We start from the raw sequence: 12,340 nt of genomic DNA, 5'->3' as shown, positions 1-12,340 counted from the left end.
GGCAAAAATAGGAACAACTGTACGTGAAAATTTTGGGGAGAAAAGATTTCTGTTTGCGGGAAAAAACATGAGGATAATGGTGTAGTATCCTTCAGCGAAAAAACCCACTGCAGGAAAACGCCCACACAAAAAGGGGGGCGTGAAAAACCTGTGAAAACCTACTAAGTGGAAGCTAAAGTCGTCTTATTTGTAAAATACAACATAGTCAATGAGTTGCAAAGTATACACAAATATTACACATGCAATTAAGATATAAAATGTAACATATATATACAACCAGTTACTGATACATATCAGCTTGTCGTAGGTGCTGCCCACTACAGCGGTCAGTTTTCATATTAACAGTTTTTATGGCTGAACGATATACTCAGGATACACGATGATATTCAGTGCTGCCACCCTTCGCAAGGTATAATCCTTATTATCATTACTTATTTTACGGCCCTCGCATTTATTCCCAATGCCTTTATTCTGAGGAATGCCATTCAAAAGTGTTGAATTTTATGTATCGTATTAAGTCAGATTCCAATTCCGTTTTGCAGCCCTAATTATCGTTATTTTGCAGTTTGAAATTCGGACCGCTCTGCCACCAGTGGTGACTTTCGTAAGCTCATTAAATCAGTGGCCGACTGGGGAATATTGCGAGGAAATGTCTCGAAATGTGTTCTCATCATATTGAGTTCTTAATATGGTTGTTCACCAATATTTTTTTACTGTCTTAAATGAAATTTCACACCGAGGGGATACCGGCGGCGGTTTCAGCGCTTTTCTTTCAAAAATTTAATCCTAAAAAGGCAAACCGAAAAGTGTGGAATACGAGGGCCGGCTAAAACTCTCCGAAAGCTCACGATGGTTACCGAAGGCATGCTGACGTCACACACAGCGAACTTCTCGCGGAACCCGTATACCCCGTCAACAAACGCTGTGATCCTGCGTCAGAGAAGAAACAACGAGGGTGAAAATGGAGGAAATTAGGAAGAAGGCGTATATATATATTGCTTTCTACCGCTAAATCGACCACAATAAGAAATCCGGGAAAACGTTATTGTTGTGCCTCTTAATTCTCGTGTGCGAAGGAAATGGTTAACTGCAGCAATGCAAGATGACCAAAAAATCAACGGCAAGACATCGTATTATTGCTGTGAAGATTGTTTTAATGTTAGTGTTAAATGTATACTAAATGCCAGCATTACAACCTCAGTTAACCTGATTTACTGTTTTACTTGCGGTCTTCCAAAATAAGTCGAACGGACGAAAACAATTTTAATTTAAGTTATTTGAAGGGAAATAATTGACAAAAGATTAAGAAAAATGTTTATGCTACTATTCAATGATCACTGAAGTTAATTGATGCTAACTTAGTCTTAGATTTAGTACACCAGAGATTGCCATACAGTCACCAAGCATAATGCTTATTGATGAAATATTCTCGAGCATATTCTCAGCCGAGAGTTTTGGAGTTGGTGAAAACAATAATATAATTGACTTAATAATGAAGTTACCCCAAGAGGTACTTAGGAATACCTAATGATCCAATGTACGTCATTAATTTGCCCTCTGGAATATTTAAGATTACCACCAGAGACATTTTCATCATCATCATCATCAAAATTAAATTAAATGACAGCTTGAAGAGATTAAGAGACCAATTAAAAATCAGTAAAACAAGAGTTTCTTCTACTATCCACACAACTTTACCTCTTATTTCACATTCCTCTAAAAATTTAATATTTTTTTCCGAAGAGTAACAAATTTGATCTACCTTTGTCTTTTCAAGCCAATTACAGCAATATACAGTATATAATTGACCCACAATGCCCAAAATTTCTAAAGTTAAAACATAGGAGAATTCATTGAAAAAAATCCGCGTAAACGTGCTCCGATCCACCCTATGTAGATTCGATAAAGAAAATGTCTTTCTGACCAGCAATTTTGATACTCATTTACGTAGTTTTATTGAATTTGTATCCTTATTTTATTATAATAAATTAAATATGTTTAAAACGACACAGCCGCTCTTGATTTATAAATGGTGTAACTTAACTGTAAGTTTGTTGATGATGATAACTGATTGTTAGGCGGTACGAAGTTCGCCGGGTCAGCTAGTACAGTATATAATTGAATTTTTTGAAATTCAAAAGCCCTCTGATCCAATAAATCAAGCTTTGACATGGAGTAAGTATAAAAAATGTAATGCCATCAAGTGTTTAGTACCTTGTGAACCAAATAAATTTGTAAATTTTGTTTCCTCTGGGTATGGCGGAAGAATAAGTGACAAAAAAATTTTTTCCAGTGGTTTCTTCTGATTTTGTGCTCAGGACAAACTCTCCCTTTCGTAGTGTATAAGTTATTCTTTTTTAAGTTGGATATAACAAACTGCTGAATCGCCGTATTATTTTCTGGCAGCGCTGAAATAGTTTTCAACCCTTAGACCGATAGCACGCACCGATTTTGGACGGCCGTCCACATTCCAATAGTGAACAATGGAAGAGCATGGGAGCTCGCACACTGACCGACCGCGCACCAGCACTGCTAAAAAGTCGGTTAGCTACCGGCCAATGCCACTGCGGATCACCAGCGCCAGCTCAACAACCAAGTAACTTCTTTTGACCTGTAAAAATTCGGCGTTAGTTCAAGCAGCGCTTCACCGGTAAAATACCGGCCGTCCAAAATCGGTGCGTGTGCAAGGGGCCTCACAATAACATTCACAAGAATAAATGTTACAGTAACTCGCCATTCTATATCATGATACAGGTGAATCTGAGACGAACAAAAGTGATTATTTTACGATATTAGTTCTCTTATGTCACCTAAGTTTTTATAGGCTAGAAATGATCAAAGCCTTTAAAACAAAAAAAAACGAGCATTGCGTGACAGGGATTTGTAATATAATATGAAATGTACCCCGCGAGAACCATTTCGACGTTTACCAGGGGATAATTCGAATAAAAATTCGAATAAATCCAAGACAGAGTAAATCGTAACAAAATTAAGTATTTGATGCAAAATATACTCATATGTACGATTAACATATTTAACAGTGCTATCATAGTTAATATGCATTGACTCTTACCTTGCATGCTTGACTCCTTGAATTTCCGGAGCGCTAAAAACGTCATTACTGCGTCTTTAGATTTTTTCTCGTCTAGACCTCTTTTTATTGATGATAAAAAAATGAACATCAGAGCACTCATTTTAGGCACAGTGGTAGAATTAGCCCTCACAAAACCACAATCCAAAAGCCGTTTCTCACCACGGCATCCACAAATTCAAGCACGGCTCGGATAACGGCGTTCACCGAAAGCGTGCAGTCAGCGAAGTAGCTGTGTGTGACGTCAGAGCCATTCGAGCTTGACTTCCAGCTGAAACTGGCCGTTTCAAAAGCGCACAAATTTCAGCGGAGCACAAAGGAAAATGTAATGCACCTATTGCAGAAATTTTTTCACCGATGTGAATTATTAGCCAAAACTCACCGTTATCATCTACTTAAATGGGTATTTTCCCCTATTGCCTCATATTCTCTTGTTTTTTTTGTTTCTATAATATCTAACCGCTTTGCGCACTTTGTCATGCCTTTAGCGTGGTTTTAACATGCCGTAAATTGAAGCGAACAAGACCCTGACATTCTAACATTCTTCCCCCGCACCCGCGGGGGTGACAAGGGGCGCGGCATGAGCTTCGATTGTCTCCGCCAACCGCTTTGGATCACGCATCTCATGCTCCAGTGTGCTTAGCCCCTTCCACTCGCTTCTTCCACTCCTCGTTTCTTTTCGCGAGCGGTCGTTGAAGCAAGTGCGCAGCGGAGGAAACCGTTGAAATTCTCATCAAAGAAATTTGGGGACAGTGGGTCTGGTGCGATAAGATGAAAGTTCACTTCTTATGCGTATAAATTCACGGAACGTCGTTTAATAATTATTGAAATTAGGGTGGTTTCCTATTATTTTTTATTGCCTAAATCGAAAGATTATTACTCCTGGAGTACGTATTTCACGCTTTTAGATTTTTAAATGACGATATCTATTATTCGCGATAAAATGAAAAGTGAAAAATTTCAAGCGCGCGAAAACGCGACGCGTAAGTAGGAATGATGGGAAAAAGTCCGTGCGACGCATTTCTGGTTCCCCCTCCCGCCTTGTGAGGTGACCTTGATCGAGGCTCTGAGCGCTGATAGGACGCAGGATGCTAGCGGGTAGCTGAGTACCTTGCTGGCTGGGGTTTTAAAATAAAACAAATTTGAAAAAATTTGGAAACGGTTAAAAATTTAACTTCTCTCTGTGCTGTTAACGCTGTTATGTTTGGCAAACGGCAGTGGCACGCGCACATGTTAATGTTGAGTAAGCGTGGTAAATAAACGGTTTTACGTATGGCGTCAAAAATTAATATTATTATTGGCGAAGACGTAGTACGTGGTTGCCTCTACTGTTCTTCCTGGTCGATCGACGGTGATTTTCATGAGACCTAAGTGTCTCACTTTGTGGTCGATTACGCCGTCCCGTCTTCTACTCGTGGTTTTCAAATGGCTTCTGTTCTCGCCTACTCATCTTTGAACTTACGCTTTCTATCCATTTTCACTTCATCATTACTCCTCTTTAAAACCGCATTTTGAAAAATTCTTAGATTTACCTCTCTGCTTGTATTTATTCTCCATAATTTACCGTCATTGAGAAGCTTACTCGAAATGGACATCCCAACGTTCCTCACTCCAACGCTTTAAAAGATATTTGGAGTCTCCATTCTTTAAGGAACACCACCTTCTATTCTGCTCATACCACTAGTCTATTCTACTCATCATTCCTTTCCCGCTTCGACCAACGCTGGTCATTGAGATACTCTAATGGCAAAACTCCTTCCAAGTGCGCGTGCCATTCCCGTTTTATTTTGATAGCATAGGTGTGCGTTGAGTTTTTTTTTTGTATTTCATACTTGGAGGAAAATGTTCTCTTGTTCTCCCACAGCTGAAAATTTCATTTTACGTACAGGTTCTATTTCTTAGAATCCGCGTATAGGGGTAGAATTTTGTATACGGATTTTGGTTAGTTAGGAGGTTATACTCGGGTATTATTAAACTTTTTTGCAAACATTTACAATTATTATGCCGTATTTTCGAATTATATTTAAGAAAGGATTCAATAGCAATGATAGCATTGAACTTTAATCGTTTTCACCTCATTATATATTCTTTAATCATTGTTTATTAAATTCCAAAGTGAATTAAATATCATTGCGCCAATAATCCAATTTTAGTTCCTTATATTATTTTCGTTAATTGTTTTTGTATGATATAGGTATGCCACGAGCCTAAAGACCTGCGAGAATAAATACACACTGCCAAAATATTTACAGTTCCATAATTCCATTTTACACAGAATAGAGCAGACGGTCTATCCCTGAGCAGCGTGAAACAAATGGTCATTGAATCAGTTGTCGCTGCAAATTAGAAATAAAAATGGCCTGAGGACAGAACCTTGTGGGACACCATGAAATAAAGATTGCAATGACTAATCAAATGGAACATGCGAGTGGAATGCTTGTGAAATAACGTTCATCATGTGAGTCGTTCAATTTTCTCAATGGATGACGTTCTTCTTTCAGGTGGCCTCAAGAGGAACGCCCCTTCGCTTTGGACGACATCAGCAGGAGTGTTCTCGCCTCGTCGACGCCCGCCGTCGCTTCTTCCTCCGCGTGCTGCGCTAGTATTTCTGCGCCCCGCCACGGCCGCCGCCGCTCCAGCAGCACCTTCGCCTCCGCCGCCCCCCGCGATGCCTCGCCCCCGATGCGTCGCCGATGATGGCCCTGGGCTCGGAGGACGCCCTGCCCCCGCTGCCTCCTCCACTCGCCGCGTCCTCGGCCGCCCCCGCCGCCACCGTGACCACCCCTCCCACTCGCCTCTTCGGGGGCGGCGAGGGGGCGGTGTGCGCGGCGTGCGGAGGCGGCGGGGGCCGGGCGCCGTGCCCCTACTGCGGCGCCGCCCCGCCCCCCTTCGGCCATGGCGCCTACTACGAGGCGGAGGACGTGTCCGCCCCCCGGGGCCCCTCCCCGCCCCCACGCCTCCAGAGGGGCAGGCGGCCCCCACGGCCCGGCGACCGCCCCCACCATGGGTCCTCCCCCGCGCTGCCCCCGTGGCCCTCGTCGCCCCCAGGGCGCGCAAGGGGAGGGGGCGGGAGCCGGCAGCGTAGGGCCATCTCGCCGGAGGAGGTTCTCAGGCTGTTGGGGCCGGGGCCCCGGGCGACGTCGCCCCCTCGCCCCCCCAGGGCCCGAGAGCCCCCCCAGTGGGTCCCCCCGGCCGATGGCGTGCGCACCGTCACCATGGACAGGCCCCCGGATGCAAGTGGACAGGGATACGGCATTTGCGTGAAGGGGGGAAAGGAAGTCGGTGGGTTTTCCGTAGGCCGCTGCTCTCTGTGCCTGTGTGTAATTGGTTGTGCATTGCGCATGCGTCCTCGAGACGTGAGCTTTAATCAAAGGGGGGCAGCTACCTGACCCCTCCCTCAGTAATAAGTGTTGCACCGGTCAGGGTGGTCGTGGAGAGGATGAACGAAAAACTGAGCGTTTCCGACGAAAGGGAGTATTATGAATGCACCATTTGGTCGAAAGAAAATCACGATCTTATATGCGTACGGGACAACATGTCAACTTCTCGAAAAGAATTTGTTCTACTTGGAGTAAAGCACTGAGGTCAATGTGAGAATAGCAAACCGCCGCTGCCCTTGCCTTTAAGCCGCGAGATTATTTCCATTTTTGCATTTTTTTTCTTACCAAGTGACGCGTGAAAATTTTTGCAGTTGAAATATCCATGGACATGGTAGGCTTTTGTCATGTGCATCTACTCGTGCTCTCATCGCGGCGTTGCCAAGTTTTCTTTATTTTTTGGAACTCAATTTTTGTTTTCTAATTCCGGCTTCAATGGGATACCTCAGGATATGCTCCAATGTTTTTTCGGTTACATTTTTATGCTAGTAAATCCACGCTTTATGTAATATAGCGCTTGCATGAAAATTGTGCGTTCAAAATTATGCATTGCATTCAAAATAGCGCGTTGACGTGGATATGGCAACACGTTGTGCTTCTCCCTTCCCCGCCTACTCCCCACCAGCAATGCCTGCTGTCTTGCTTGAGTAACCGCCTGTATGCACAAAATACCTTCATTTCCCTGATATGTAAATTAGAAAGTATCGCAGAAACCTATTTTTTTTAAATATTGAATGAATATCATTTTATTTTACGGAATAGACGATAAATACGTGAAAACTGATACATCGCGCATTATAAAGTAATTAAACCGACGGTAAATGTCGGGAAATGCTTTATTATAACCGCAGTATTTGACAATTATGTTGGAGCTTGTTGTATGACGTCAGCCAAGAAGCGTTATCATTGATTCAATTCCTGTAAATAGAATTATCTAGTGATTGTCCCTCCGTTTTCAGATCAAGTGATTCCTCAAATTCCTCAAATTCCTTAATTGAATTAATATTGCTTATATAATAGTGTGAGGATTAATAAAATATCCCTCAGAAGGCCGTAAAAATCACCAATTTGAACCATTTATCTTTTTTTTTCCGGCGGAAGGCCTCCGCTACTCCCGCTTACCCTGGCGGGTATGCAATACCTCCAAGCCCCCCAGTATTAGTTGCGCCTGAAACCCCCCCTAGCCTTAATTCCTGGCTGCGCCCCTGCCTCAATGCTCTTGGATTGAAAAATATAATCAATCTGCATAGCAATGCATTAGGTCTAATTTTGATCTATTTTTGCGATGGACGATGACACAACTGATATTCGTATGATTTAAAATCCCCTCAAGATTTTTTAAGTGATTATTTGTTTCACCATGGGCGTCACCGTAGTTCCCTTTCCTTGAATGCCCGTCACCGTAGTTTCCTTTCCTTTCCCGCAACTCTCTTGCCTTATTTAAAGGGGATGAAAATCTCCACGATGTGTATGTCTCGAGCACATCCACCTACCTCGCGGTCGCTCCACACTCATATTTTTCATTCTCCCGACGTTAATTCCTTCGACCAAAAGTGGCATCATAATACTTCCTGGTGCGCCGCAATCTTGACCCTTGTAGCTGTCTCTTTTCCTTCTAAGTATTATCTTTAATATTCCGGGAAATCCAACGTCTTCTCTGTTCAACAGGTGTAAGGAGGATCAAGAGGCGTGATGGTAAGTGTCGTATTTTTTTCCCTGTGGCTAGTCTGCCAGTAGTGAGAACAGAAAATAAAAACCTTTGGGTCTTCAGTAAGGTATTCCAGTCGGTAAACGAAAATTTTCTTTAATTCTCTCCATGACCCTTGCTTTAACCGTGGCCATATGTTGTACGTAGTGTTGTTTACCTACTAATTGGTGTTGTGTTTCCTTGGCAGCAGTTGGGAAGCATTCTCCCAGAATTTTTTTTGCACGAGATTTTATTTTTCATTTTTTGTGTGCTTCTAGAGTCAAGAAATAATTGTTTCCTCAAAGGAGACAGAGAAAGCACATTGTTGCCGAAGTCATGCACGAAGAATACATAATTTATTCTCGGCAAATACTGTTCACATGTTTATATCAGTTCACCATTCACACCACAAATAGTAGTACTACTGTATCGGGGTGCATATGCCAATGAGGCCGTTATGACGTCAACGAATGTGTTCGTATAGTAACTCACAAATAGGAATACACTAGTACATGGAATATTTTAATCGGCGAAAATACATGGTTATTTACTGATGAAGAGTAAAAAGGCCGGATTTTTTATAAAGGAAATAGCAATAAATTATCCGAGGGCTGAACTTAAAGAGCGATTGCAGTGCCAGTACAGAAATTGTGGCGACGATGGAAAAAATAGCACGGACCCCGTTCAAATCAACGCGAAAATCAGCGTTAAGGGGTTTGGTCGATTTTAAACTAACCGTAAATTTGGCGTGAAACTTTGGAAATCGCAGCGTCGAGCTCACTTGTTTCATGTGCTTTGTATCTGTGTTTTGTTACCTCTGACCGTGAATAATAATGGAGAATTAAAATGAGGAGAAGACATCGATGAGGCGAAGAAACGGATCGACTCAACTTCAATACCTTATTAGCCACAGATTGCTCTTATAGTTCTGTAGAAGAGTGATAGATGGCGCTACTTTTATCTATGAAATGAGCTGTGAAGTTAGCTTTTGCGTTAATCCTAATTTATATTGATGCTACTTTTTTCCTTGCGCTCCCATAATTAGGGGAAAACTCCTTTCATTTCCCAATGTCCGCTGTCTCGTAGACTGCGGTTGGGAATCCCAATTGAAGGAATGGGCTCACGTGAAGGTACCGAAACTCGGGATTATATTCGCGTGACAATCATTTTTCCCTCATACAGTGAACCCAAAAATGCTCAGTGCATTTTTTACGCAACAAATTGATTTGCATCGATTTGAAAGCTCCCCATCCCTCGCAGTTGATCTTGAATTTTCGAAGTAGATGGGGTTGTATAATTACGTTCGCTTACGTTACGTTTTCTTCCCTAATATCTCTGCAATTCTCGTGGAGTAGCGTACTCTCATGCATCCCCCCTCAATCTCTTTCGATTCGATATTCACGCTCAGTCACTCGCTGATTATGAAAAAGCTCTTTTCACTCTTTCCATACAGATTTCTACCTTTCCTTTGCAGGTGGCGTTTAGTTTTCCAATTTAGCACGAGGTGAACAAGATCGTGCTATCAGAAAGCTGTGCTTGTGTATTATAATATATTGTTCTCATAAAACCACTTGCCATTACGAAAAATATCAGTTTTAGCCATTCATACAAGTATAGACATGCTAATACTCAAATTATGTGCTTAAAAAGTTAACATAAGTAAAACATTTCACTTATTAGGAAGACTTCTTGAAGCCTGCACAAGTTTTCGCAAAGGTGCACATACAGTAGACTGCTCAGTACTCACTTGCGATATTCAAGCTTGTCGTCCACGTACGTTTCTCCTCTGAGATTGCAGAAGATAAGTAGCCTCATTCTCCACTCTGTGAACACTCATTCCAATCCATGAAAATATTGAGCTCATTCGTAATCCGCTTCCAAGACGCCCATACTTGACACCCAATTGACAATCATGCATTCCGACGAATTCATTCTATCGAGTTGATTTTGGCTTCACTAAAGCATAAACTAATTTCATTTTCTAGACTACGTATTTACATCGTAGCAAGATTCAGCGTCATACATTTACACTTGCGTTGTGATTTTTTGCCGCCTACTTAGCACTACAAATTGTCAAGGTAATAAGAAAAGCCATATTTTTGTAACAGAAATCTTTAAAATTGTCGCATTGCCCAAGAATTTTTTTGTTACTTATTGATAATAAACATCAGGAAATAATGGTGGAAACAGATGCGGCACTTTCTTCTTCCATTGAGGAGGAAATTGCGATCGTCAGGGTATTTATCATCTGGAGCAAATTATCAACCCGCTCGTCTGGGCATTACTTCCACCCATGTTGCTTGATCTTGCGTCGTGATGTTGCCGCCTAAATGGTAATCGAGAGTCACTTTCCAAGCGATGGCAGCGCTTACCTACTATCATAATGTGGCAAATGTAGGAACTACATACTAGTCACGCGCGTATGGATAGGCGTCCACACGATATTTCGTCGCCGCAAGCAAGGACCTGCGTTAGGATGAACGTTGTGCGGAAGGGACGTCTTCGGTCGTCCTCAGGAGCACCGCGTCTGCACTGCGACTGCTGTAGGCCGCTGCACGGACACGAATCAAGTTCCCATGGAGAAGAAAGGCGGAGGAGGAGGAGGGTTGGATGTGCACCCTTTGTGGGAGGGGTGAGGCTCACCCAAAACGTGCAACTTTTGATTACTCTGACGCATGCAAACTGCTCAACTTGGCCGAAGAGCACTTCACACTTCAAGGTGTCACCCAAAGTTTCTTTTTATTCAAAATGTTTACCTTTTTCGAAAACTTTCTTCATGAGCTAATAGATTGATGGCATTCATTTTTAAGTAAAAAATGATGACATAATGCATGTTTCAACCATATCAAAAGAAAAGTGGTGTATCTTGATGGATAGCGTTGGGGAGAGTGGTGTACCTTCAACCTATTTCTAGTTTTTTATTGTTAACCTTTTAGTAAAATAAAATCCGAAAAATACATAGTGTAAACTTTGCATCTCTTAGCGTAGCATATCTTTTTTCAAAAGCTGTGGTAAATATGTACTGTTGTTACGGCAATGAAATAGTTGGTCTTTGGGGCGAAAGATGGCATACAGATGTCTGGAGAGACATGAGTGACTGAGTGGTACCCCAGAAGGGGATGGACCGCGTTTAAGGTGCCCGGGAAGGGGGTTGTATCGTTAAGGGTGCCTCGGAAGGGGGAGGGAGAAGAGACAATAAAGAGAGAAGGGACTGGAAAGGACAGAAGCAACAGTCACAATAGATCACGGTCGGTGTACCGTGCATATTCCACGAATGTATGAACGATTCCAGAACAGCCGTAACAACGATGTGAAAACTAAAATACAGTCCATTTTAAATCTACAACGTTTTTTTTATGTTTACAAGCCGAAGGTGCAACAATTATGTTTAAATTTCATATGAAAATAATTTGAACTTAGGAACGAGGTCCACTGCAGATAGTGCACCTTGGTTCTGCGCATTGTGTACTTTGGACCGAAAAACCTGGGATGGATTTATTAATATTAAAACAAAAATAATAGCAAAAGTGAAATTTATTGGGTTAAGTATGCACTCTTTATATTATACGGCCTCTGCTGTGAACTTTTATATTTTTTTAGCTTTGGATTTCTTCTCCCTATCTTGATGTTTTTCTTCGTTTGTTTTCGTTTCTCTCAAGACTTTTTCAAGAGCAATGCGGTTTTTTTTTGTGTATCACTTAAAATACGCGATTTAACTTTTGGACTTCCTTTTCTCGTGTCCCTACGGTCATCGCCTTCGGACAGGACCCGATTTCCTCAGGTGAAACAATAGATAGGACAGTAGCTTGTGGTTAAGATGAACATGGTGTGTTATAAGGAGCATATGATGTCAATGGAGTACTTGATGGTACTTGCACTTGATGGAGCATTTCTACAGTGCAACTGAGGTTGAGGGACCACTAACAATAGCGTTTGTGTTTGACACATGTTATATTTATAATATTTTAATATATTTATAATTATATTTCATAAAATATGGTTTAAAAACTAGTCAGTACGATGATATATCATGTGAGTAAATTGTAAGGCAACTTCTGTCAATTTATCTACTTCGAAAATGCCAACAGATTCCTAGTTTTTAGAAATTTACCTCTTTTACTAAGTTAGCTTGGTTATATATTATACCTTGGATCTAGAACCAAGGTACCCTTCATCTCCAAGGAC

The 12,340-nt window shown here is 41.8% G+C and overlaps 1 protein-coding gene across 1 annotated transcript in view; it reads left to right on the top strand.

Moving 5' to 3' along the window:
• The window catches only part of LOC124168746 (whirlin), a 521,564-nt gene that overhangs the window by 297,550 nt on the left and 211,674 nt on the right, over positions 1–12,340 (top strand). The window contains exon 2 of the mRNA XM_046547013.1: positions 5,593–6,373. Coding sequence (XP_046402969.1) covers positions 5,785–6,373 — 589 coding nt within the window. The 5' untranslated portion in view covers positions 5,593–5,784. The remainder of the gene's footprint in view (positions 1–5,592; positions 6,374–12,340) is intronic.

This window comes from Ischnura elegans, chromosome 12, assembly GCF_921293095.1.
Source record: "Ischnura elegans chromosome 12, ioIscEleg1.1, whole genome shotgun sequence".
Classification (NCBI taxonomy): Eukaryota; Metazoa; Arthropoda; class Insecta; order Odonata; family Coenagrionidae; genus Ischnura; species Ischnura elegans.
Note: the sequence above shows the minus strand (reverse complement) of the source record. Positions and strands in the feature narration are given on the sequence as shown.